The sequence below is a fragment of the Leuciscus leuciscus genome, assembly GCF_965113295.1.
Source record: "Leuciscus leuciscus genome assembly, chromosome: 1".
NCBI classification, from domain to species: Eukaryota; Metazoa; Chordata; class Actinopteri; order Cypriniformes; family Leuciscidae; genus Leuciscus; species Leuciscus leuciscus.
The window spans coordinates 55,244,684-55,272,460 of NC_138725.1; the positions used below are offsets into that span (position 1 = coordinate 55,244,684).

A 27,777-nucleotide genomic window follows, 5' to 3' on the forward strand; every position below is an offset into this window, starting at 1 on the left:
TGCTCTAGATTCCATCTGCTTGATTCGTAAAGCTAATAATTTACTTGGTCTCTCACCGTTGAAATAATAAGATTGCCTAGTTCGATGCATAATGAATTCAGCTCTGTGCACAAGCAATCCTTTTAGCTCATATTTAATTGCACAAAGTTCTTCCTCCTTCCGTTTTTATGTATTTTTTATGTATTTGTAAAGTTGTTTTGCAAGGAATCGGTTGAACGAATGATTCAATAACTCATAACGCCACCTACTGGCAACTGGCATACAGAACACTAAATTAATCAGTGAACGAATCTTTTGGTGAACCGCGTCCTTGATTCAAAAGATTCGAGTGACGGAAATGAATCAAAACCTACTAGACTGGAAATATGAATTGCTGACTACACAGCTGTGCTCAGTGTGAGGGAGCTGACATTTCCGGGAGCTGCAGCTCTCTTTCTCTCTCTCTCTATTGGCTGAAGTCGACGGATCCCCCAGCAAAACCCTCCTCTCGGGAAAAGGGCCAGACTTCTAATGATGTTTTAAAATCTGCTTGTGTTCCTCACTCCTGCACTCTTGTCTTACTTTTTCGTCCTTCCACCAAGAACCTGCTAGATTCCACCTCCCGTACAGCGAATACACATAAAGGTGAGTCTTTAAATGTCATTAAGTATCATTACAGCAGCAGCGAACAGTGTAGCGAAATAGAGACGCTGCAGCGCTTTCGACGCAGAGCGTAAGCACGCGGTTTGATTTTGTAATTCATAATCATAAGTTTATCGTGCATTAGCGGTATCGCTTGCAGGAACGCCTCGCTGTGCGTTGATGGTGATGCAATAGCTGTCTTGTTTTTTAACAGCCGCGTTTCTTATGAAACATTGCAGCGTTGCGAGACAGTAGACTGGTGGACTGCTGCATCGACTCGATTCTCTCCATACGTCTCTCTCGCAGAACCGTTTGACAGGTCAGATCCAGTCGGAACCGGATACTGTTGCTTCTCCGTTCCACCAGCTGCTTTGTGACTGATTCTGACAAAAACAACACTAGCCACCTGTCATCCAAATGCACTCGTGTATTGTCCCTCATATCAACTTTAAAAAAAATTGTTTACTGTTTTTTTTATTTTTGTTATCCTTAGTGAGTGTGTCCATAACCGCATGTTTACCCTGTTTTGCAGTATAAAAATGTTCTCGAGAAACAAAATTGCAAAGAATAAGTTATTCTGTTAGATTTAAACTTGCTTTCATCCAGAAAAAAAAATTTTTAATTTAAATGTGAATATATTTAAATAAATACATTTAAAATTAATTCAAGATATATTTTCTTATGCATCTTGTTTGCATCTGTTTTAATGTCTAAATATTTTAATGGAAAACAGGAAAGAATACTGATTTAAAAAAAAAAAAAAAAAAAATGTATTGATGACCTGTAGTTGAACCATAATACATTAATATGGGACTATAGAACCATTTTGTTTAGCAGAAACTCTGTTAAGACTTATCAGAGAATTCTGTTTTTTAAAACTATATTCAGTCATATTCAGTAAGATTATTTAAAGCTTTACATATTGTGTTGCAAGAAACTCCATTTTGTTCATAATCAAATATATTGACATAGTATACACTAGCTGTTGAGTTTCTTTTAAAATTGTGTTTCCAAAACATCCATGTGAAATGTTGTTTACATGTTCATCTGCTCTGGGTCATTCAGTATCCAGTATCATAATCTCTCCTGCAATAATTTCCTTGCTTTGCACACTGAATAAAAAGGATGATATATCTTACACTGTAAAAAATCTGTTTAATTTTCACAAAAAACAACAACAACAAAACTGGTAACTGTGGTTGCAAGAATTCTGACAATATTTCTGGTATTATGGGATGGCATATTGGTGACTGTATATTTAATAACTCCTAGCCTTATGTTTCATTAATGTTAATTTACCAGTCTACTTGAAATACCAAAATCACCTTTTTAGCATAAAAAATGGTACACTAGACTAGACAACCCTAATGTACATGAAATACTGTAAAAATATTAAACAAAATGATTTATATATAATATAATCCAATGTGATGTGTCATTCAGGGAATTCTGGGAATGTACTTTTACTGTTTTTACCAAAAATTAAGGTAATTCATGTTTTTTTACTTACAAAAACTATTAATTTAGAGTAAAACAGCGTAATGCATAGACCTGCTTAAGCATTTGATTGTGGAGCAGGTTTTCAGGAATGCTGAATGTTTTTGAAGTCCCCTTATGGATGACAGATTGATTTGTCTGTACATGTACAGTATGTGGGACTTGTTATTCATAGCATCTTCCCATCTGATGTTGAGCGCTTCACATGTTTCTGTCCAATTTTGAGGATGCATTTGTTGGGATTAGCCCTGCAACACTCTCGATGTCATGCTTTGTTTTAAATGAATACGCCATGCAATTATTTTCTCGAGGTACTGATGCATAAAACCTGGCCTATTGCTTCTTAACCAAGATTCATCCTCTTAATAGCACCACAGTTTTTCCCTACAGAGGTTGATCTGTCGTCCAGACAAGAAAGACAGCCAGTTGTACAATTGTTTTCCTCCTTGGTTCCCTTGGCAACTGTCTTGCAGTATTTGTCAGATGTTTTACCTCCTCAATCCCACTGAATGTCCCCTTTTTCATGTACCATTCCTACAGAGACTGCTTAACGACTCTTAATGTCTATTTCAACTACATAACCTCTCAGATTTTGACTGAATATTTTTATTAGTCCTCTTTTCATTGAGCTTTCATATGCAGTATTAGAGTCTAGATTCTTATCTTTTTAATGAAATAGAGGGAAATCCTGTGAATATATTTCTTCACCACATTCGTATGAGTGAGTGTAGCAAAGAATGACTTGTGCATGACCTAATAGACTGTTTAAATCATGCAGAGGGGAATTGGTGTAATGAAGTTTACCAATAGGCTTTAACAGGGTTAGCTGAGTAGCTATTGTGCGCAATGAACCGTGCTCATATTCTTCACTGACAGCTCAGTGTCTTTAGTGAGCTCAATGTTATCGCTAGCCAACGATCAAAGTTCCTTTGCTGGTGATCAGGATTATGATGATTATTTCCCAGAGTGCAAACCCAAATAATCTCTCTGCTATCTTTATGGTCACTATGATCAGTTAAAAATCAGTTAATCACAATTTGTCATCTCTGAAGTTTAAAAATTAGCTTCACATATTTGTATTGAGGATGTATTCTGTAGACTCTTTCATGTCTTGTTGCTTACTTCTACTGATGTCATCTTGCTCCTTTTCCGAGGGGAGCTGCTCCCAAAAATGGTGTTACGTAACTTAAGGAATAATTTGCATTTTAAAAATGGCTCCGCGTTTGGTGCGGTTGGTCATTGCTCTCGTGGAGCGCTGGCTTTAGTTCACACTCTGAGCTGAGAGGATGAGGAGCAGAGGAAGTGGCTCGGAGTTGTGTAATCCAGCACAGGCGGCTATTGTTCACTTTGAAATGTTCCCCCAGCACAGCGCCCATGCAGAGACCCCTGATGAATATTGATTAGCTGAGAGAGAATCAGATGTCATGTGATGTGAACAAAGAGTGCTGAATTTTGATGCTGAAAATGAGCAGATACATGACTCTGGGGCTTGTGGCATTTTGGTTTTGTTAGATCTTAATGCTGCATTCGATACCATATGTCACAGCATATTGGACAGATTGCATATGTTGAGCGGTCTGTCTGGAACTGTGTTAAACTAGCTTAAATCTTACCTCTCAGATTTGTCTACCTGGGTACTAACAGATCTCAGACTGTGCCTCTGTGTCATGGTGTCCCTCAGGGGTCAGTTTTGGGTCCTGTTTTATTTAGTGTTTATATGCTGCCTCTTGGGCAGATCATTCAGAAGTATGGCCTGAGCTATCACTGTTATGTGGATGACACCCAGATTTATATCAGCTTTCAGCCTGATCTCTATTCAACTTTCTGACTGTTTGTTGGAAATCAAAGCGTGGATGAAACTCAACTTTCTAAAACTAAATTGCTCCAAAACTGAAATCGTATTAATTGGCACTCCATCCAATGTCAGTAAATGTAATGTTTTTAAACTTTCAGTAAACAATACCCTAATTGTCCCCTTCTGGCCAGGTGGGTAATGGACGTGATTTTTGATGCTCAGCTAACTTTTAATCCTCATTTTAAAAACATAACGAAGGTTGCTTTTTTCCATCTGAGGAACATTGCTCGTATTAGACCCTTTCTCTCTAGGCCTGATGCCTTCATCATGTCAAGGCCTGATTATTGTAATTCTCTCTTTGCAAGTTTACCAGCAAATTACATTAAGAGGTTGCAATATATACAAAACTATGTACAAAACGTGTTTTGACTTATACATCCTCACCCCATCACATTACTCCCGCGCTCCAGCAACTGCATTGGCTTCCAGTTCAGCCATAGACTGGGTAAACCCAGCCCGATCTGCCGGCAATTTGATTTTGCCCTGCAGCTCAGACTGGAAACCTGTACATTCTTCTATCCTGCTTCCGTTACAAATTTGCGGGGACCAATCACAAACTGGCTTATCCACCTGGCGCACTATTGGCGGGTTTAATCAAATCGAATTCCTTTTAACCTCTAACCTGCTCAATAGCTTATTTAGTTTAGCTAACAAATCGCTAGAGTGGGTGTAAATAGCACTCACTTTCATGTTTTTTTTTGCACAACCTGCAAAAATCGCTCGATGCCATTGCTGGTTCTGGAAACCGCTGATCAATGCTCCAAACCAACACGTTTGTTGACACGTTTCCTGCCTGGAGTTTTTGCTGCAAAGTACGTCACCTGGATCATCGGTCTGATTGGTTGAAGGACTATTGTACAGAGTACAGAGTCAATTGAACTATGCCCATATATGTACAGTATATATATATATATATATATATATTTATATATATATATATATACAGTACTGTGCAAAAGTCTTCGCATAATATTAATATTAATATCAACATGCCTAAGACTTTTGCACAGTACTGTGTATTTATTTTTTTGTTCTGTACATTCTGTAGCGCTTTGAGTCTGAGAAAGGCGCATTACAAATATAATTTATTATTATTATTATTATTATTATTATGTATCCACACTCCTCTTCCCATCAGCATTCCCTCATCTCTTCGCTCTCTATCAGTCAATGAAATGAAATTAGTCTCTTTCACTCGAGAAAGGAAAATCAGTTCCATCAGTCAAGTTGTTGCCCCCCAGCCGTCAAACTAGTTTAACCCATTTTGCTTGCTGCATCCTCACAGGCGCATGACAACAGGCTTGTGTAACACACATTTTCAGAACCGGTTCTATCCGGTCGATGAGCCGTCTGGTTGGAGTGCTTCTGAGAGACGGAGCGTCTGGATTTTTCTTGCTTCTGCCGCCTCAATTGCGTAAGCGTCCTATAGCACAACAGAGATGCACTTTCTGCTTCTCGTCTCCTGCGCATTAATAAAGATGCTATGGTTCTCCCCTCTGAATTGATTCCTTTGGACAAGCAAATGTATAAGACTAGCTTCCTTTCAATAGAGCAGGAGGACTGATTCACAGGTTTTCAATGTCCAGACTAGAAATATGATAGAAACATATGCCTATGACATTTAAACTGAGCAGGAACAATATTCCTTCAGAAACATGGTGTTTATTCCAGTTAAGAACATTTTGTGCATAATAATTGCGTATCGTCACCTTGCTTTTCCTTCCCTAAGCATATGCTCACTCATTATAATAGCTGAAGATATGTCGGGATTCCCTCAGGCATCAGCTTTTCCCTTAGGCAGGACTATTCTTCCCAGTTAATCTTAACGCCAAAGTGTGACCGAGTGGTGCTCGAGTTCCCTGAACCCTGTGCCTGTTGGGAAGGTTTAGCGGTACTCGAAAGTCACGCCGTTAGTCACTTGTCTCCGTCCCAAGAAATGGCTGTGATGGTTCTGCAGTGCAAAAAGATCATCCGAGGGCTGGTGAGTGTCTAAGCCATGTTGTAATTAACACCAATCAACCATGCTTTAATTAAGTGGCATGAGGGCCAACTGTCAGGACCATTGTTATAGGACAGGATTGATGAGCATGGCTGAACCTGCTGCTCAGGGAGAGAGGAACTGTCTGTGAAGCATGATCCCAGGACGACAGCAGACTGTAAGATTTGCACCGATATGGTTGTTAATCAGTTTCTGATAAAAAATAGATATGCAACTATTTTTAGAGACAAGCTGTTTGTAGGTTGATTTCTCTGAAAATTGTGAACATTTTGGCTTTGGGGTGCTTTCTGAATATTCCTCAGTTTGTTTGAGCCAGGATTAAACTAAAGCCATTGTGAACTAAAACTAAACTGAATAAAACAAGGAATATTAAAAACATTTCTGTTTACTGAAATAAAGTAAAATATCAACATACAGTTGTGGTCAGAATTATTGGCACCCCTGGTAAATATGATCAAAGATCGCTGTAAAAATAAATCTGCATTGTTAATCCTTTTGATCTTTCATTCAAACATTCTAAAAAATCTAACCTTTTATTGAAGTAAAATAATTGAAAATGGGGGGTACATCACATTATGTAATAAATGCTCTTCTCCAAAACACATTGGCCATAATTAGTTTTCTCCTATAATGCCTGATGAGTTTGGAGAACACCTGACAAGAGATCAGAGACCATTCCTCCATATAGAATCTCTCCAGATCCTTCAGATTCCCAGACCCATGTTGGCACTTCTTCCCTTCAGTTCAGCCCACTCATTTGTTATAGGGTCCAGGTCAGGGGACTGGGATGGTCATGGCAGAAGCTTCATTTTGTGCCCAGTGACACATTTTTGTGTTGATTTTGATGTTTGTTTTTTCTGTTAAGATTTCTAGCATATGTCGTCAGGTTTAGATTTTTTATCTGTTGGTATTTGCTAGAATCCATGATACCATGTATCTGAACAAGATGTCCAGGACTTCCAGGAAAAAATAGGCCCACAACATTAACGATGCAGCGGTATAATTAACCGTGGGCATGGGGTACTTTTTATCCCTGTTTGGGATTAAGACTGGGACAGGGGCTCCAAGAGCCATTAAAGACAAAGGGTGAGAGTCTCAGTAATCTGACTCATTTAACTTACAATAGAGAGAACAGGACTGGCAGGAATATCTTGCTTAACAGCTGATATCATCATCATAACCTTAAATACTAAATTCAAAGTACTCTACCTTAGTTTTTAACTACCTTAGTTTTACATTTGTTATGTAAGGACATAAGATCAGCAGATCTTAAACAGATTCTTAAATTTGTTACCCCACACCTATATTGGCCTCTCACTCCCTGTAACCTATCTCTTTCATTGTTTTTCCCCAGGTGAAGTAAAAGGAAGGTGAAAGGCAGGCAGTGTGCTGTCTCTCTCTCTCTCTCTCTCACTCTTCATCTCTGCCTTCGTGAGTACTACACATGGCTTCCTCACTCCTGACCCGCCAGCTGGCTGTCTCCCTTCATCAAAACTTGCGTCTAGCCGCTCCAGGTAAAAAAAAAGAAAACATGCTGAGATGGAAGACTATGATACCCTGTAGTCTTAAAAGCTTGTTTAACTATAATGTTCTCAACCTACTAGTGACCATCAAAAAGACTGTAGCTGTCAAAGAGACTTTATCAGAGTGATTAAACTCCATGCTCGGCTTAGTAAGTGAGAGGCTTCCTTTAAAATGATAATGATGTGAGGATAGATAGAGAGCCGAATGTCGAGAGGGACACAGTTCAAAGTTACTTAACCATGTAAATGAGTTACAGGGATCTGGTTCTGTCCAGCTTTGGCTGGTGAATTCTGCATGTATAGAGAAGTTGTTTGTGTCTTGTCCTTCAGTGTCTGGTCACATTGTCCCAATCCTGTCAGCGTCCTAAATTAATCAGTAGCTGAGTTATGAGTTCACTTCTGTAAACTTATGTAGCCCCTCAAGTGCACATGGGTACTACTGCTCAAAAATGGCTAAAAGGCATTTTGTGGCATTTATTCTTTATATGTATTTGCTGGCCACTGTTCAGATATACAACAAAAGTACAAAAGGTCTTACAGTGTTCAGTTGGTTAATTACTTTGAGATGTCAGATAAACATCCAAATTGCAATGCTAAGCATTTTTAGGAAGTTATCTTCACTGAAACTGAGGCAACCTGTCATAATTCAAGAGGAAATTAAAGGATGAATGAATGACTCTTTCCTGTTATGCAGCACTTTTTGAACTCTGTAACTTTTTATGAAAGTGAATTTCTATAAAAGGGGACCAGATTTGATCATTTACACAACTGCAAGAAATTAATAATTAAAACAGTTTGTGCACAGCAGTCGGGATATGGAATAAATGGTAACATCCGCTCAAATCAAAATAGTAAAATTACATACAATTAATTCCCATGGTCAGCTAAATGTGATATTCATTTTCTTCTTGTAATATGATTTATATTTTTAGAAACTGTGAATTCAAAATCTCATCCAACATATTACGTAACTATGGGAAATATGTACTGCATAGTAAGAGTGGCTGAAATTATTAAGTATGTGGTCTTATTTAAGTTTTTATTCTATTTTTGTTGTATTAGGATCCAGATATGTCAGCAAAACTGCAACAAAAACTATTTCAGAGTTTGAATATGACACCCCATCCATGAAGACCGCTGTGCCAGGTCCAAAGTCCCAGGTTCAGTCTCAGCATTTTTACTCTTTTACCATGAGATTGATCACCAGATTGTTTTGTGATATGTCTCTGCAGGACATATAAGATTTTTTAGAGAGAATATAAGATATATTTATATATGTATGTATGTATGTGTGTGTATGTATATAAACAAATCAAGCATTACAATCATAAGAAAAATAATGTGTGTCCAATATTTGTATGATTAAAGCTGACAAAAATATATTTTGATAACTCTGCAGAGCAGAATGACTAATAGATTAATTTCTCTCATTCAACAGGAGCTGATGAGACAACTCGGAGAGATTCAGGTGAGACAAACTTTGGCGTTTGCTCAGTTTATACACGCATAACTGTACCTTAAACTTGCGTTATGCAATAAGATAGAAATCTTCCATACTCTGACACTGGTTTTCAAATATCTCCATGTACAATCACATGAGGTGCAGTTCTCTTAGTTTGTACTTAGATAATGATTTAATTATATGAGTCACTTTTTCAGACAGTGCCATTCAAAACAAAACAATATGATTAACAGCAGTAAAGCTAAAGTGTGACTGCCCTAGATCAGCAATGTCACTTCTGATGTGACGTCCAGCCATATTTCAGCCTGTCTGGATGTCTTCAGCGTATTGAGTGATGAATGTATCTCAGGCAGTAATTTATCTGCTGTCTGGTCCAGCTTCTTGAGAGCAGTCACAGTCATCTTTTGACCGCTTTGCTGTGGGTGAGCAGATAGATGTGAGCTGACAGGCTTTGATGAAGCTAATATCACAGATTCGCTTCGCCGCAGCTCCTGTGCGTGTCTGTTGGTCGCTGTCTGTCTCCCGTGCACAATAAGCAGACATAAGAAGAGTCATAACCTATTCATCAGACGTGCTAAAAATAGATGCTGCATCAGGTTCAAAGCCACAGAGACGGAAAAGCCAATTTCAGTAGATAAAGCAGCGTTGCTCACAATCAATTTTGTGGTAATGAGTCACGGTCTGAAACTTGACATCTGCGTTATCAGTTGTACAGTACATGTGAATTAATTAAAGGGAATATATTTGACTTTTGTAGCATTTATTTTTTCCTGATGTTCACTTTTTATATTTCTATTTTATAAATTCTTGTGCCAATAACCATTTAATTGTACAATCACCACTTATACATATGTAACATCAGTGCAAATAGATGTTGTGAGAGCTTGCGGGTTTCTTATTAGCCATTCACTGACATGAAGCTGAAGCTCTGCCAAGAAAAAGAAAAAAATTTGGTGTACAGATGAATCACAATTCACTTTAATAGCAACATTCAACTCTACTTCTCTCTTGGTTTGCAGAATGTTGGAGCGATTCATTTCTTTTGCAACTATGAGGAGAGCAGGGGGAACTACCTGGTGGACGTGGACGGTAACCGAATGCTGGACGTGTACACACAAATCTCCTCCATCCCCATTGGTGAGCTCCGTCAGTAAGCTGGTCTCTGTTACAACACATTCATTGCTCTGCAGACCACTGACACATGAATGACAGGAAATAAGACAACTTTGAATTAAAGTTGGCATGAAAGGGAAGTTGCGTGACGTATATCCAAGTGAAACAGCCTCTCGGACAAGAAAAAATGTAGGACTGGACAGGATTTTTTTCCAATGGTAATTGATTGGATGGTTGTGGTTTGTTGTTGCTGTGATGTCATGTGAGTGACAGGTTGTCCCGCCCTCATGCCAGTAAACACGTTGTAAGGCCCGATATATTGGTCCAACGCCGGTTCGCCAATACACGGGGAAGGTTATCACGTGTTCTGTCCTCGCTCATGCAAAGTATTGGTTAGTTAAATTTGCAATACATTAATCATATATTTACTCGTTATTTCATCTGACTCCATAATGAAAGGTTTTAATAACATCTGTGCCTCACTAAAAGTGAGCGAATGTTTGACTATTCCTTTTAACCATTAAATGAACAATGTCAAAATCAGTTAGAACATTCACATGTAACAATTTAATATTTCAGATATCAGAGATCAATTCCACAATCAATTCAAATATCTAGAACATGGTTATACATTGGTTACACCAAATACTCACTTTGAGACATTTCAAATGACACCAAAAACATAAGTCAATGATAAACATTCACATTAAACCATGTTCTTGTGTGAGTTCTTAGCTGTTTCTGAGAGGAAGTGAGTATGGGGAGGTCGAATGTTAATTAGCCAGCAGGGCCCTTTTGTCTCATAAATCAGGCCTCAACCAGTATTTTCAGTCTTACAACGTCATCGGAGAAGAGAAGATACTTTGATTAGAGTTTATGAGGGCACATGAATTAAAAAAAAAGAATGATGTGCAGTGCACAGATAAATCACTTATAATATAATAAAATACTGCAATATTTCTTAAGAATTATCTAGAGATTATCTTAATTCTAATTCTAATTATCTTAGAATTAATTAGTCGGCTATTTAAATAAAATTTAAATGAATCTCATACATTTTATGAGATTTATTTTGAGATTAAATATTTTCTTTGATTGTAATTAAACACTAGCAGCAATGTTTTTATCTAATATTTATATACTGTATTTATGTATTTTTCATTTTATTTCAATTAATGAATTTTTTTTAAAGTTTTAGTTAACAATAACAACACTGCACTAGAGTTGGAAAGGATCTTACAATCCAACATACAGTGTTGTCACTGTGGCCAGTGTGTTGTTCTTGCTCAGTAAATGTGAGAGGCGTCCTGTGGCTTTGCCTGAGGCGACTGTTGGTGCGGATGATTAAATGTGAGCGACAGGAACTCAGGACTTTCTTTGAGGTTTGCCTGTACAGATACGACAGACTGACCTGAGAGGCAGAAAGAGCACCTTTCCTCTGTCTGCATCTCATTCGTTTGGTCCGTTAGCTTACTTGCATTTAATCAGCCTCAACAAATTGAGTGAAGCTACTGTCTCTCGCTCTCAGATGTGCCTTCAGGTGGTGACTCCGATTTAATGAGCTTTGATTTCCCTTGCACTTACTTCTCCTGTTTCATTTGAACAGAAGTGTATTATGGGATATTGTTGTTGCATCATTGTACAACCCCCACTCACCCAAAACATTCACAATGACAGACACATGCATGCACAAGGGCAACACACACCACACTCCACTAGTTTTCTTACTTAATGTGTTGCACACCCGTATCCTGTGTGTTTAAGTAAGAGCGAGGCTTTATTCATCCTGTGGCCTGTTCTTTACATGTGTCATTCTCTACATTATGACTTCATCTAACGCTTTCTGTGATCCTGGATCAGCCGCTGGACAGATTCAACCATCAGTCAGCAAAATAGATAACTCTACCTCTTTGATGCTTTTTTAATTTTATTTTTTATGTGCTTGAGCATCCCCTTTTCAGATTTTCATAATTAATTTGATCAAGATATCAAAACATTTGTTGCTGTAAATAACAGAAACAGTGGGTGGAGTGTTGTATAGTAGTCTGTACTGGCTTGTCTAGAGTTCATGAGGTACATTCTTGTTTTGCAGTACATCCTGTACTCTGTATAGGTTTTAGAAGTAAATGTACTTGTGGTGTAATTTAAGGAAGTATTTCTATGAAACAATATACAAGACTTTCAGAAATGTGCTCTGGTCAAGCTCAGTCAATCAAGTATTATTAATTCTGACTCGATTATTTACGCTATGGCAAGAAAGTCAAGACAGATCTCAGCATGATGGAAATAAGAAAAGAAAAAAGTTCATTGGATCAGTGCAAGTTCTTTTTGAGTATGTGTATTTTTATAGGCATTTTGGAAGTTTTGATAATATAATACTTCAGTAAGAGTCCAGTAAATTTATCTAACTTGACATCATTAAATATAATAGAACAATGCACAATTAAATGTATACAAAGTGTAGACAAATATTTGGGGGAAAAAATCAGAAGTCCAGTAGGACTCAACTATAAAGAACAATAATAAAAGTAAAAGTATTTTTGAGTTGTTTGTTAAACACCATAGTAAATACAAAAAGCTAAATAGCTGTTTTTTTTTTTGTTTGTTTTTTTTTGCCCAATGTGTACACTTTTAAGTGGTTAATAGAAATCAAGCTAATGTGAATTAAAAAAATCTAAACAATTCGGATAAGTTGCTTAGAATTATCCAGTATTTTGAAGTGCCCACAATAACAATTCCACTCATTACCGCAATATACCATATTACCGAATACTGACACATGTCTGTTTGTGATTATTATAAAGGAAACTAATATGATTTAATCTTTAAGAATTGTAATTGTAAAAAAAAAATGTATCCAAAAAATATGATGGGGACATGAAAATGTACTGTATTACAGGAATGACCCATGTGGTAACAGCTGGTGTTTTCACATAAAGGCAGCCACTTGCATGGATAAATGCTTGTTTCAGTTGACTTCACAGGACTGAAAGAGCCAGATGCAGCGTTTAGAACAGAATGAACTCCTCAGCAATCAGACTGAGGTCAAACTAGTTCTGTTTCTACTCCTAGTGAGCTGTAGGCATGCCGTTTTAAAAGCTAGTCATCTTGATTAAGCTGCTGTGCTAGATTTTCCTTTACGCACCTGACTTAAGTTAAAGGGGCGTCTCCTCTTCGACACCTGCTTCTAGTCGGACGATGCCTGTCCCTTTTTAACACTATCACTTGGGAATAAGATCTCGTGTTCCACTAAACACAATCACTCGGGAATGGAAGTAAGAGCTCTAGTGTCAAGCCTGTCACACAGCATTAATCAGACGGACCTCCAGACAATGCCTTCGAATGTGCTTTAATCACGGCCGTGAAGACCTTGTATCAATCACGGAGAATCCCCTCGACAAAATGAGAACCACATTTGTTAGAGAATAGGAGTGTGGCAAAGGTGACATGATTCATTCTCCAATATGATTGGTTCTTCATATGTATAATTCTCTGTAACTAGGTAAAAGCAAATTTGGATTCCTAAATACTTCAGATTGTTGCTAGGGTTATGAGGTTATGCGACATTTAGTGTTCAAACGCATATAAATGTTAGTCCTGCAAGAAAAATAAATGTTAGTTATTATTAATTAAAAAAAAATCCTTGACAATGCCTTTAAAGATGCTTAATTTTAAGAGATATGTTGATAAAAAAAGAAGAAATAAAATTAATTCTTCTTTTTATATGCTGACATGCTGAATATCAGGATACTTATTTGTCAGTTGTAGCTTCACAATATGCAAGAGCTCTCTGCTGGTGGTAGCTGGAATTGCTATGCACAATTTTATGTAATGTCAGCTTTGAAAAAACAAAGGAAAACACACTGAAAATGGTTTGTGCTTACATTTAGGGCAGGGCACATGTTCATGAGAAACTTGTTCTGGGCATGTCTTGTTCTGCAGACATAACAGATCAGTTCTTCCCTTTTTTGGGGATCAGCCCTAACTGCTAAATTTGAAGTTGTAAGAAAAAAAAATTGTAGTGAATTTACAGGCCATAACAAACGAAATTACAGTAAATTCTGTTACTTTATTATTATTAATCTGTTAATTAAGATTGATTAATCTCAATTAATTGTCTCTACCTCTACATACAGTTTGTCTCATCAAGGTGCACAGAGTCAGAGACCTCAAAAAGTCACTTATACCAAATAAATAACCAAATTATAACCAAATAAATGTCATTATGCAAAAATATTAAACCATTGTTTAAGTTACTTCTCAAAAATTTCACAAAATTATGTTTGTTAGCTTGTAAATCATAGACAGTAGATGTGCTGTTCAAAATAAAGACATTTGAACATTTTCTTGAAAGGAATCGACTTCATGCATCTACACTACAAATGACTTTGGGACCAAGAAAAACTCTAGCATGATTTTCCACTTGGCTTGTACTTTTGTGTATTGCAATGACTTTCATACATATTTAATTGTGGCTTAAGTGTCCTAATGTTTTTGGGTGCTTTGTGTAAGAGTAGTAGTATCAGAGAGTTGTTTTCTTGTTTCATTTCTGCAGCTGTAGTCATAGAGAGCAACTATATCAATGATCCACCTCAACTCACTAGCGTGCCAATACATTTTGTTGCCTTCAGCTTCAATTGTGACAAATTCAATTCAATTGCTGTTTGTTTTGGTGTGTTTTCACTGTCTCAAATCTTCAGATATCGCACTGCATGTATAATGAATAGATTGACAGTGTTTTTGATCTTCTCTTCTAGGTTACAATCATCCAGCCTTAATGAAAGTGATGACCAATCCAAATAATGTGGTGAGTCCTGATCAGACTATGATGTGTGTGTGTGTGTGTGTGTGTGTGTGTGTGTGTGTGTGTGTGTGTGTGTGTGTGTGTGTGTGTGTGTGTGTGTGTGTGTGTGTGTGTGTGTGTGTGTGTGTGTGTGTGTGTGTGTGTCTGTGTGTACGCATGCGTGCGTGGGGGTGCACGTATGTGCGCGCGTGTGTCTTTATAGATAGATTACTGCAAATCTAATTTCCATTGTACAGTCAAACAGTGCAGCATGAGTGGAACGAGATGAAAGTTTTAAAGGTGTGATGCACAGAGCTGCTTTTCAGTAGCACTGCTTCACTTAAGTTTTCCATTAAAAACAAAATTAATTTCTTTTATAATTCACTTTTTAGCAGATACACTACTGTTATTAGGTTTGGGGTCTGTAAGATTTTTGTAATGGTTTGAAAGATGTCTCATGTTAACCAAGGCTGCATTTTTTTAATAAAAATTTGAGTACAGTAAACAGTAACATAGTGAAACTTAATTAAAGTTATTTAAAATAACTGATTTTGATTTGAATATTCTAAGTGTGATTTATTCCTGTAATGGTGTAACTGAATTTTCATTGTCAATTTGCTACCATTCACAAGTGTCCACAAGTTGTATACACTTATGAATAGTAGTGTAATAACACTTAAATTAAAAAAAAATCTGTTTTGGGAGCGTCCTAGGCTTTTCCGTGCTGATGGCTTACACCCAAGCAGATTCGGAGCGGATCTTCTGTCAGATAACATCTCCAAAATGTTAAATACCCTTTGACTAGTAACCAAAAGTCCAAATCATAGTCTCTGCTGCACCAATTCAACTGATATAAATACTAGTGTAGAACATTGCATAGAAACCGTGTCTATTCCTCGTTTAGTGAGATCAAATAATAAATCTAATGCAGGATCTAGGAAAAATCTAATTGTTATTAAAACAGAAAATGTTGCTATTAGTAAACAAAAACTATTTCTAAAGCTAGGTCTTCTAAACATTAGATCACTCACACCTAAGGCAGTTATTGTAAATGAAATAGTCACAGATAATAGCTTCGATGTACTTTGCCTTACTGAAACCTGGCTTAAACCAAATGATTATTTCGGTATTAATGAGTCTACTCCTCCTGGATACTGTTATAAGCATGAGCCCCGTCTGATTGGTCGTGGCGGAGGTGTTGCAACCATTTATAGAGATATTCTAAATGTTACTCAGAAAACGGGTTATAAGTTTATTTCATTTGAAGTACTTGTACTAAATGTTACGCTCTTAGATGTTAGAAAAACATCCCTATTATCTCTAGACTTGGCTACCGTATATAGACCGCCAGGGCCTTACGCTGATTTCCTAAAAGAGTTTGCAGATTTTCTCTCAGACCTATTAGTCAATGTCGATAAAGCATTAATTGTTGGAGATTTTAACATACACGTAGATAATCCAAATGATGCGTTAGGAGCTGCGTTTACAGATTTATTAAATTCATTTGGGGTCAAGCAAAACGTCACCGGACCAACACATCGTCTTAATCATACACTCGATTTAATTATATCACATGGAACCGATCCAACCGATATAGATATCATTCCACAAAGCGATGAAGTCACTGATCACTACATGGTAACTTGCATATTACGTACTGCTGTAATATGTCATGCAGCGCCGCGTTATCAACCAGGCAGAACAATCCTCCCATCCACCATAGATAATTTCTCAAATTGCTTATCTAATCTGTCTCAGCTGCTGCCTGAACCCAAACAAACAGATGAACTAGAAGAACTAACTAGCACTATGAGCACCGTTCTCTCTAGAACATTGGATGTGGTTGCACCTATTAAATTAAAAAAGGTCAGAGAGAAAAATAAAGCACCATGGTATAACAATACTACGCATGCTTTAAAGAGAGAAACCCGTATTTTAGAGCGTAAATGGAAACAAACTAATTTAGAGGTCTTTCGAATCGCTTGGAAAGACAGTATGTCACGTTATAAAAAGGCCCTAAAAGCAGCCAGGGCTGAGCACCTCCACAAACTAATAGAAAACAACCAAAACAATCCAAGGTTTTTATTTAACACCGTGGCTAGACTAACAAATAAACAGACGTCACCCGAACAAAATATCCCGTTACAGTTCAGTAGTAATGATTTCATGAACTTCTTCACTGAGAAAATAGAAAGCATCAGAACCACAATTGTAAACGTTCAATCTTCAATCGCGCCTTATAATTCAGCTTCAATTATCACCCCGCAAGAACAATTACAGTGCTTTACAACTATAGAACAAAAAGAGTTAAATAAACGTATCACTTCATCTAAAACAACAACATGTTTATTAGATCCTATACCAACTAAACTACTGAAAGAAATGTTACCTGTAGTGGAAGAGCCTCTCCTCAATATTATTAACTCGTCTTTATCTTTAGGTCATGTTCCAAGAACATTTAAACTGGCAGTTATAAAACCTCTCATTAAGAAACCACAATTAGATCATAATAATCTAGCAAATTATAGACCCATTTCAAATCTTCCATTTATGTCTAAAATATTAGAAAAAGTGGTGTCCGCTCAACTGGGCTCTTTCTTGCAACAAAATGATATCTATGAAAAGTTTCAGTCTGGATTCAGACCGCATCATAGCACTGAAACTGCGCTTGTTAAAATCACAAATGATTTACTTTTAGCTTCTGACCAAGGCTGTATCTCAATACTAGTTTTACTTGATCTTAGTGCTGCGTTCGATACTATAGATCATACATTACTCTTAGATCGACTACAAAATTATACTGGTGTTCAAGGACAAGCACTAAGCTGGTTCAAATCATACCTATCTGACCGCTACCATTTTGTCTATTTAAATGGAGAAAAATCGATCATAACTCCAGTAAACTATGGAGTGCCGCAGGGATCTGTGTTAGGCCCTCTGTTATTTTCAATATATATGATGCCACTTGGAAATATTATAAGGAAACATGGAATTAGTTTCCATTGTTATGCTGATGACACTCAAATATATATTTCATCACGGCCGGATGAAAACGCAAAATTTTCCAAATTGACAGAGTGTGTTAAAGATATAAAAGATTGGATGACGCGTAATTTTCTTTTATTAAATCCAGACAAGACAGAGGTAATACTTATCGGTTCAAAAAACCGCCCACAAAACATCGCACAATACAACTTTAACATCATAGGATGTCCTTTTACTTTATCCTCTACAGTAAAAGACCTGGGTGTTATACTCGATTGCAACCTGTCTTTTGAAAATCATATTTCATATGTTACAAAAACAGCCTTTTTCCACCTTAGAAACATTGCTAAGCTACGTAATATGCTATCAGTTTCTGATGCAGAAAAGTTAGTTCATGCATTCATGACCTCGAGACTGGATTACTGTAATGCTTTATTAGCTGGTTGTCCTGCATCCTCAATAAACAAGCTACAGTTAGTCCAAAATGCCGCCGCTAGAGTTCTTACGAGATCAAGAAAATATGATCATATAACACCGATTTTATCATCACTGCATTGGTTACCTATAAAGCTCCGTATTAATTATAAGATATTGCTACTGACTTACAAAGCCCTAAACGGCTTAGCTCCAGTCTATTTAACGGATCTTCTATCACCCTATAATCCATCGCGCTCTTTAAGATCACTAAATTCAAGGCTTTTGGTCATACCTAGGATATCCAGAACCACCAAAGGAGGGAGAGCATTTTCACATTTGGCTCCAAAACTCTGGAATAGTCTTCCTGATACTGTTCGTTGCTCAGACTCACTCTCCCAGTTTAAAACTAGATTAAAGTCGCATCTCTTCAGCCAGGCATTCTTATAATCCTACAGTTCAAACTACAATCCGGCCTCTAGCTCATAAATGCCAGAGGAGAACTGGCCCCCGACTGAGCCTGGGTTCTCCCAAGGTTTTTTTCTCCATTAGGTCACCTGATGGAGTTTTAGGACACCATTAGGTCACTTGATGGAGTTTTTCGGTTCCTTGCCACTGTTGCCTTTGGCTTGCTCAGTTGGGGATATTTTGGGGATATTTAATTTAATTTTATCAATCAATAAATTCCTGTATTGTATTATTGTATTATTTTAATTTAATACTGTGAAGCTGCTTTGATACAATCTGTATTGTGAAAAGCGCTATACAAATAAACTTGACTTGACTTGACTTGACTTAAAATGTACTTTTTCAAATTTTGTGTGAATTTTTGTTTTCAGAGTGCATTTGTCAACCGGCCGGCACTTGGTATTCTGCCACCTGAGAACTTTCCAGACAAACTGGTCGAGAGCCTGCTAACGGTGAGTGTTGTTGGATTTGAAGAAACACAAGTGAAGGATTTCTTGAAAGATGTATGTTTCCACAAACTTGCACAAAAGCTAATAACAGCATATGTCTCAGAAATGATTGCTGACAATGCTCACAAGTAGAGAGTAAGGACTGTTTTTTTCACAAGGTTTAGACCTTTCACTTGAAGATCAGATTGTTTTCTGGCAGTTGTAAAAAAGCCCTTTGGGATTTTCTTAATCTTGATAACGTCCTTTGCAGATATCACTATGAACCTAATAAATGATTGCGCTCTTTTTCACATTGGCCGGAAGTGGCTTGCTGTTTATTGTAGAGGTGCCAGTGCGGAGTGCTGTGAATGACTCTTTCTTCAACATCAGATTGCCCCCAGCGGAATGACGCGAGTACAAACCATGGCCTGTGGTTCCTGCTCCAATGAGAATGCCTTCAAGAGCATGTTTATCTGGTACAGAGTGAGTGGACTTTCCTCAGTTTGCTCCTGCTCGACTCTATATATATATCGGTTGTATTTTGGCAGTAATAATACCCAGACTGAAACTGTTGGAGGAAAAAAATCACTGTATATCACTATAATATTTTTATTATTGCTTGCAAAAGTATAACAGAAGCTTGAAAGCTTAAATCTGTTAGAAATACTGATTTAATTCAGATTACTTTATATTAGGGCTGTCAAATGATACAGGTGAGGGAATCATAAGAAAATATGATGTAATTACACACACAAAAAAAACATATTCCTGACTGTTATGTAAATTCCATATGAACTGGGCTCTTGACAGTCTGGACAGTCTTTGTGTTCATTATATGGAAATAAAACGATCAATTGAAATATATACAGGTATATATTCATGTATGCATCATGTACTGTATGTACCCACGTACATATGTTGGGAGCCCTACTCTATACACATGAACAGCTCTTAAATCATCTGATATCTAATACTTTTTTAATGGTTTCTAGAATAAGGAGAGAGGAGACACCAACCCATCTGCGGAGGAAATCGGCTCTTGCATGATCAACCAGGTTAGAGAATAGACACTGTGAAAGACACGCATTATGCACATGACTGTGGCTCCTGAAATCTTAATGTTCTTTTTACACACACTATTCTCTTTCCTCTCTCTCAGAGTCCTGGATGCCCAGATTTGAGCATCTTGTCTTTTATGGGAGCTTTCCATGGGAGAACTCTGGGTAAGTGCTTGAAAATTGTCTGTTGATTTATAAGAACATAATTGAAAGATGTGTCTGATTCAGTTCAGTACACTTCAGGGATTCAGGGATTTGACCTGGCCTGCATGTATTAGCCTTACATTTGTTTGCCTTTGTAACTATTTGTATCATGTGACTTCATTTGACTAACAAAGACGCCTGGCTGTTTTGTTTTAACTGGGACATCCATCCCCTAATGTGTGTGGTGTTGGATTACAGGTTGCCTGGCCACAACACATTCCAAAGCCATTCACAAGTTGGATATACCGGCCTTTGACTGGCCTATCGCACCCTTCCCTAAGCTCCAGTACCCATTGGAGGAGTTTGCACGGGAGAACGCCCAGGAAGAGGCCCGCTGCCTGGAGGAGGTCTGAGATCTCTCCTTTATGTGTTCACAGAAAAAAAAAATCCACGATAATTAAAATAATATTTTGGGTTCAGTACAAGTAATGCTCAATCAACAGCATTTGTGAGTTTCCCACCTCTTCTAAAAAAGCCAAAATATACGTTACACTGAGGTACACCAATCTATACATTAAGGTGGCCCTTATTTTTCAAGTTTTGATTTATAATTGTCTGACCCCCTCAAGTTGTTCCAATACATGAAAAAATAATTCAGGCAAAATATGAGCTCATTTGAACAATATTTAGAGGTGGCTCGATGACATTGAAGTTTTGTATAATCAGTTATTATGCTCAGTTTGTGATAATTACCACTTGCCTAATTTTATCTCAACTATTTAAATTACATACTTGCTTATTTAATGGCAATTCTGAATTTACACCTATTTTGCACAAAACATATTCTATGCATAAATTGTGTTATTTTGCCACTTTTGTGACTTATTTCAAGTATTTGTCATTACTGGCTGTGATTTGCGGTCGTCGGCACTTCAGCACTTCGCAAGCAGCAGAGCCCAATGGCGACGGGAGGAACAGTTGATACGCGCTCGCAAGATTATCTTGTTAGCCATGTGGAAGGAATTGAAGGGACTAAGCTACCCACAGGGACCATCGTTCTCTGCCATTTTTTAGATCCCGAATCATGGAACAGTAGAGATGATTTCAAAGCTGCGGAGGCAATAATCAATAGTCTGGCGTAACAAACGACCACGCAGAACGTGGTGTTGCGCTCATCCAAGATGCGTCACAATCCGGGCGCTTTAGGTGTGAAGAACAGCTGCATATGCTCTGCAAGTCATTGAGCAAAACCGAATACAATTTCCAGATGCCAAGAAATCAACGCTGCTTGGTGTTAAGAAACTCTGAACTATTGACTTTGAACTGTGCAAACTGTGAAAAGATGCATATCATCAGTTATCTTACAATAGTCAAATGTATATTGTGTAAGATATATTTGGTTAAATATTTAATATTGTACTCACATTGAACTGTGATCAAGTAATAGGCTACGTGATTTGCTGCATTCTGCAAACTGTATAGTATTGAATACAATGCTCAATGCTAAACGTTTTAAAATTAAGAATTTTGCTAACTTGTAGAATTGCCTACAAAAACAGCGAACTTTGATGGGCTTGAGCTACCTCTAAATATTAATATTTTTGCCCCATTTTTTTTTCTGGGGTGTTTTTAGCGTAAATGGAACAACTCTGGCGGGTCAGGCTGCAGAAAACGGAAGAAATTTTTTTTTTTTACACTTTAGGGCCACCCTACTATACATTTTAAAATACTCGCTATTTCAATAGTATCACCACAAGACATAAACAACAATGTTAACATGATTTTAATGTTGTGTAAAGTTATATCCCATTTTACAGGTTTGTCAGTATGAAAACAGATCACTGTGATCCCTAAACCTTTTAGTTGTTCAGCAAAATTCCGTGGGTGATTTTCAGTGATTTCAATAGGAATATATACACGATTGGGAATTTTGCGCAAGGCAAAGCATTTCTCCAAAGCAGATATCCAAGTTTTTCACGCAGAATCGCCTTGTTGACCAACAGAAAGCTGCATTGTCCACTGCCAATAGTGTAGTAATGCACAATGCCCACACCTCACACAGAGGTCGCTTTCAACCAAGCAGCTGTTTGTCAATCCGGTGAAAAACTTAAACCCGATGCGAAATCTGCGACGTGAAATGTTTCGCCCTCACTAGAAATTCCTTATTAAATGGATTCCAATTGGATTTCACACACTAACATTTCACAGAGCAATGGTAAATGTGATAACATGTTTTAAGTAATGTAAGTGATTTTATAAAATGATATGCTTCAAATTTCTGCTTTTAAATCCTTCAAGAATGGGCCCCATTTTCTTCAATTGTTAGTGTCTCACTATTACCATGCTTTTTGCTTTTTTTTTTTTTGTTAATCAACATGATGCTTAATGCTTTTAACTAAACTTGTGTTGAACCAGGAATATTACAGAAATACCTAATTTGTCAATTATCTGACACTAGATATCCAGTAAGAATATCTTGCATACAATTTTGGAGTGCAGCATAGTTTTCTAAAAACAGACGGTAATCGTTGTCTTACAATGCACAGACTGCAAAGTGTTATCTAGTTCTTAACATGCAAGTAAGATAAAGGTAAGTAAAGCATTGAATAAGTTTTAAACTTTTCTGTGTGTCAGGTTGAGGATCTCATCATGAAGTGGAGGCAGAAGGGCAAACCAGTTGCTGGCATTGTTATCGAGCCCATCCAGGCAGAGGGGGGGGACAACCACGCTTCGCCTGACTTCTTCATCAAATTGCGAAATATTGCACGCAAGGTGAAATGTTTTTTTCCAAGCTAACTATTCTTAAATGATTAGCTTTCCTCCACAGTCATCCTTTCTTATTGGATCTGTGCTTTGAAGTCGTTTCAGATAGACACTCCAGTTATAAATTGCTAAAATGAGACTCTTTAAACACTAATAAAAAAAGGCACTCTCGACTGCACGAAGTTCTTTTTATCTGCTCTAAATTGAGTCCTTATGAACGAGATAAGGCAGAACACAAAAGGGAATGATTTAATAAGGCTGCTTTTATGCAGAGAAAAGAAAAGAGGCCCTTTAAGTAATTGTGATGAAGTCCACGCTCTCCCTGAAAAACTCGGGAAGTGTTCTCTTCAAATGAAGCGTAGCAAAGCGCAACGGCTGTGTCCAGTGGGTGTTGTATGCAGTTTTATGCGGGCTGACAAGATGGGTTTTGACAGAGAGTGAGCTAACAGATGTTTATCTGTGTCTGGATCTTTCAGCATGGCTGTGCTTTCCACGTGGATGAGGTGCAGACAGGTGGAGGAGCAACAGGCAAGTTCTGGGCCCATGAGCATTGGGGTCTGGATGACCCTGCTGATGTTGTTTCCTTCAGCAAGAAGATGCTGACAGGAGGATATTACCACAGGGATGAACTGCAAGCAGACAAAGTAAGGGCTGTCATCGTTTCCCCATATGTCCCCACATGCAAAATCGTCAATCTCATTCTTAGTAATTGTTCCCAGTTGGCTGCTTTATCGTTTTTGTATATAAGTCATTGTTTATGATTGGAGTTATAATGTGTTTTAGTATCAGATGATTGTTCTGTCAGTTTCGCAGTCTTTGTTTGTCTAAATGATTGCGTGTCCTTGGATGAGATTCATAGCTGTATGGAACTGAGCAATCATGCCCCCTACTGTTTCTTTCTGTAAAGTTACCTCCAATGGTGCAGTTTTATCTACATTCTAAGCCACAAAAAAACTTCAATAAATCTACATGTAACCTATATAAACATATAGCCTTATATATAACTATGTAACTTATATAAACATATACTTTTCATAAATACTTTACATAAAAACTTTAGACATTGAGCACTGGATCAAAAGAGACATTTAGGGCAAAAACAGTACAAACAGTGCAATGTGAAACCGAAATTGTCCCAAAATTTTTTACGTGACCAGTGCACATAGGGAGAGATGAGAGTGTTAATAATTTTGAATAATAATTGTTGTTGTTACTATAATAATTATAACAGTGCAATTTAAATGGTGAAAATAATTTATGTATTATTATTACTATAAAATAATATATAAATAAAAATCTTTTTCATTTTTGGTCTACTTAAAATTGCTTGACACAATTTATCTCTTGTGTTGACGCATTAAAAACAGAATTTGAGGCGGGACATACTGAAGGGTTCATCCCTTCTATTAAAATATCAAATGGCCTTTCCTTGGAAAAAAAACAACAACTTTTAAGAGCCTATGAATGCCCTCAAAATACATTTTTGGTTGCATGACGTCTTAAAGAAGACTTGAGTGTAAGAACCATTTAAACTGACATGACTGTATTCACCTCAGCCCTACAGAATCTTCAACACCTGGATGGGAGACCCCTCAAAGAATCTGTTCTTATCAGAGGTGCTTAATGTGATCAGAAGAGAGAACCTTCTGGAAGAGGTGACGCGCTCAGGGAAGGCTCTTTTGCAGGGCCTTTATGCACTGCAGGTACAGCCATCTCACAGACGCCACAGCTCATCACGAAAGGCTTTAAAACTGTTAATGGTTCTATCATGACGTTCATTGCTTATCTGCGGGCCGGCCTCATAACTCCTGCTGCCGGAGAGAAAACCTGAGCCTGTAATCGATTTTGGCAACGTAATGAGCGCTTGTTTTGAAGCTGTGGATATATGATGCTGTCCACATCGTGAACTGTGTATTTGTTTGAATGTCTCGCTGCTTCTCCTCACGTAGACCCAGTACCCTCATATCCTGAGTAGAGCCCGTGGCCAGGGTACATTCTGTGCCATAGACGCCTGCGATGATGCCACGCGCAACAGTATCATGATGAAGGCCAGGAACAAAGGTAAGCTGTGGCCCCCTCACCCATCACACACGAGGTTTAAAATGGATGTTTTTTGCTCTTATGACAATTGGATTATTTTATAATTTATTCATAAATTAGTTATTATGTTTCATCTGTGTGCTCTGAGATGCAGTTCATTTACAATGTTGGGGAAAACAGCCACAGTTCCTTCCCCCGATTGCAGCAACTTCCATTTTTATTACAGATATTTAGCCCCAATTTCCCTGGAAGTGATGATTTTGTTCTCTTGAACGCACGGGATGGAAACGCTGCTTTATTCGCAAATGTTTAAAGTGATTTTTACCATTTTTGCGCAAAAGTTAAATTCGCAATTTTGGATGGAAACATAGCTAATGACAAAGCTCAGGTCATTGTCAGGTAATTATATAATATGCAATTTGCAATAATTATATTAGTAGTATAGTAGTAACAAATAGTGTTAATTTTAAACCCTGTCCGCACAAGATGCAGAGGCTTTATGGGATACTATGTTCTCTAAAATAAAAAAACTTCTGTTTATCTCACCAGGTGCATTTTTGGGTTCCTGTGGCGAAAGGTCCATCCGTTTCCGTCCCTCTCTGATCTTCAAGGAGTACCATGTCCATCAGCTCCTGAACATCCTGAATGACGTTCTGACTGAGCATGAATAGAGTTCTGGCTGCCAGGTGGACCTTGATTATGAAACATATAGGGTCCAATCCCACTCAAGGGTTTATACCAGCCTGTCACAATTAATTGATCACCGTCTCTCTCTCTCTCTCTCTCTCTCTCTCTCTCTTTCCGTCCACTCTCATCCTGTCATTTCTAATTAGGAAGGATAAAAATCTGTTTTCTATCTCTTTTTATTTAGCTGATCTTTTCTTTTTTCTTTTTAAACCAAGGGTGGACAGATTGAAGATCTGAAGCAGAATACAGGAATTATCCCAGTAGTAATGCCTCCAATTCAGGGTCATTCACTCAAATTATATATTAAAGTAAATCTCTCTTGCTGATGTCGCAAGTTAGTTTGTGAACTGTAGGGTCATTCAGGACCAGAAAGTTTCACAAACAAAAAGTCCTTCCATTGAAAGTTAGTTAAAGCAATATAGAGACCTCAGAGATGGTACAGGATTTCTTATTGCAATATTTCTTATAACCCTTTTTATGTCAAAGAAAAAGACTCCAGGTCTAAGCATTTGGAAGTTAACATGAAAAGATGAGTAGTCACTATGTATGACACTAAACGTACATGAAGTGGACAGTAGCTACTACTGGCTTTATGAAGATAAAAATATAACTATTTTAATATCTACAAAGATATGGTTGCACTGGAAATGTCTAGTTTGTAATTTTGCATGATGACAGATTGAATTTACAGAGCACCTGAATATTATGGTCCTCTCTGAATTAAAAGCATGGGTGAAAGACAAGTCGTGGAAGCATTGTTGGACTGATTGCATCTTGATCTGGATAGAGCCGATGGAAAGCTGGAAAAAGTGAGAAGCTGCAGAGAACTGTAGAACCTCTATTCCCATTTTAACAGGACGTCTTTTGAGCCAATAACCTTCAAGCAATCAGAAAGTCCCTTTATTGAGGTGTCTGCTTTACTGTATAATTCCTCAATCATAAAGAGACATTGTCTTTACTGTGATGCAAAGCCTCTGATTTGAGTCCCAGTGAGATACGAACAGAATGTTGCCAGCACGAAACATTTAAAGCACAACCTGGTGTGGTAATGTGAGGGCTGATATTTCCTACAGCATTAACAGGATTTCATAATTGACTATGAAAGATGCATTTGTATTTTCACAGCCAAACTTCTACCTGATCTAACAATAGAAATCCATCAGGAAACATGTTTTAAAAGCACAAGCTTGGGGCTGCTCAACTTAGCGTCCATCCTCTGCTCAGGTGAACATGATCCCCTCATGTTCCTCATCACAGGCCATGTAAGAAAAGGTATTGATAACGTCTACAAGGTCATCTTCACTAAATGGCCATCACAGCCTGTATACGTTTATCATCTTTGGGGTGATTCTCCTATTCCAGTTGCTCCAAGCTGAAAGAGTGAACATCCCCTCAGCTTGGTGTTTCAATCGTCCTTTCCTTTTTAAATACTTAAACCCTAATATGTACTTCATGTAGTGAGTTTATGCAATGCTCATTGTTGTAAGCTTTATTAGTGAAGACTAACCACGTTTCCATGTTTACAGCTGCATCAGAATCAAGTTCCTTATTTAACTGACATTTACTTGAGTATAAATATGTATAAAATCACACAGTCTCTAACACACTGTTATTCCTTCGTGATATTGTGTCCCATGTCAGTGTAATTTAGAAATGTTGTTTTGGATGCCTTTTAAATGTTCATTTTAATGTTGTGGACAGGCGGCGGCAGTGACTATATGTAAATGCTGTGTCTGTTTGTACTCGGCAAAGTCAGTATTTAATTGAGAAATGTGTATTATTGATACTCATTAACAATTAGAAAAAAAATTAAATGGTTTACACTGTTATATGTAGTAAAATTAGATTAAAATATTGAGGTAATTTCTACATAACCTTAATGTTGTCTGAGGAAGTTATAAAATAAATCTGACAATTTGAATAATTTTTTTGTCTTG

The 27,777-nt window shown here is 37.5% G+C and overlaps 1 protein-coding gene and 2 long non-coding RNA genes across 3 annotated transcripts; 1 reads left to right on the forward strand and 2 right to left on the reverse strand.

The window, feature by feature from the left end:
* Positions 1 to 396: 396 nt before the first annotated feature.
* On the forward strand, positions 397 to 27,764 carry abat (4-aminobutyrate aminotransferase). The gene is made up of 16 exons (XM_082142674.1): positions 397 to 624; positions 7,327 to 7,486; positions 8,558 to 8,655; positions 8,934 to 8,963; positions 9,977 to 10,094; positions 14,828 to 14,877; positions 19,092 to 19,172; positions 19,539 to 19,631; positions 20,141 to 20,203; positions 20,308 to 20,371; positions 20,609 to 20,757; positions 22,985 to 23,122; positions 23,590 to 23,757; positions 24,670 to 24,816; positions 25,063 to 25,174; positions 25,703 to 27,764. Exons 2-16 carry the CDS (start codon positions 7,417 to 7,419, stop codon positions 25,822 to 25,824), a joined length of 1,503 nt encoding a protein of 500 aa, XP_081998800.1. The 5' UTR covers positions 397 to 624; positions 7,327 to 7,416; the 3' UTR covers positions 25,825 to 27,764.
* Positions 13,983 to 14,821, reverse strand: LOC309479591. The gene is made up of 2 exons (XR_014199326.1): positions 14,466 to 14,821; positions 13,983 to 14,360 (listed from the first exon to the last, which is right to left on the reverse strand). It is a non-coding gene; the product is annotated as an uncharacterized lncRNA (long non-coding RNA).
* LOC309479594 lies at positions 20,772 to 22,978 on the reverse strand. Its single transcript, XR_014199327.1, has 2 exons — positions 22,081 to 22,978; positions 20,772 to 20,935 (listed from the first exon to the last, which is right to left on the reverse strand). It is a non-coding gene; the product is annotated as an uncharacterized lncRNA (long non-coding RNA).
* Positions 27,765 to 27,777: the final 13 nt, after the last annotated feature.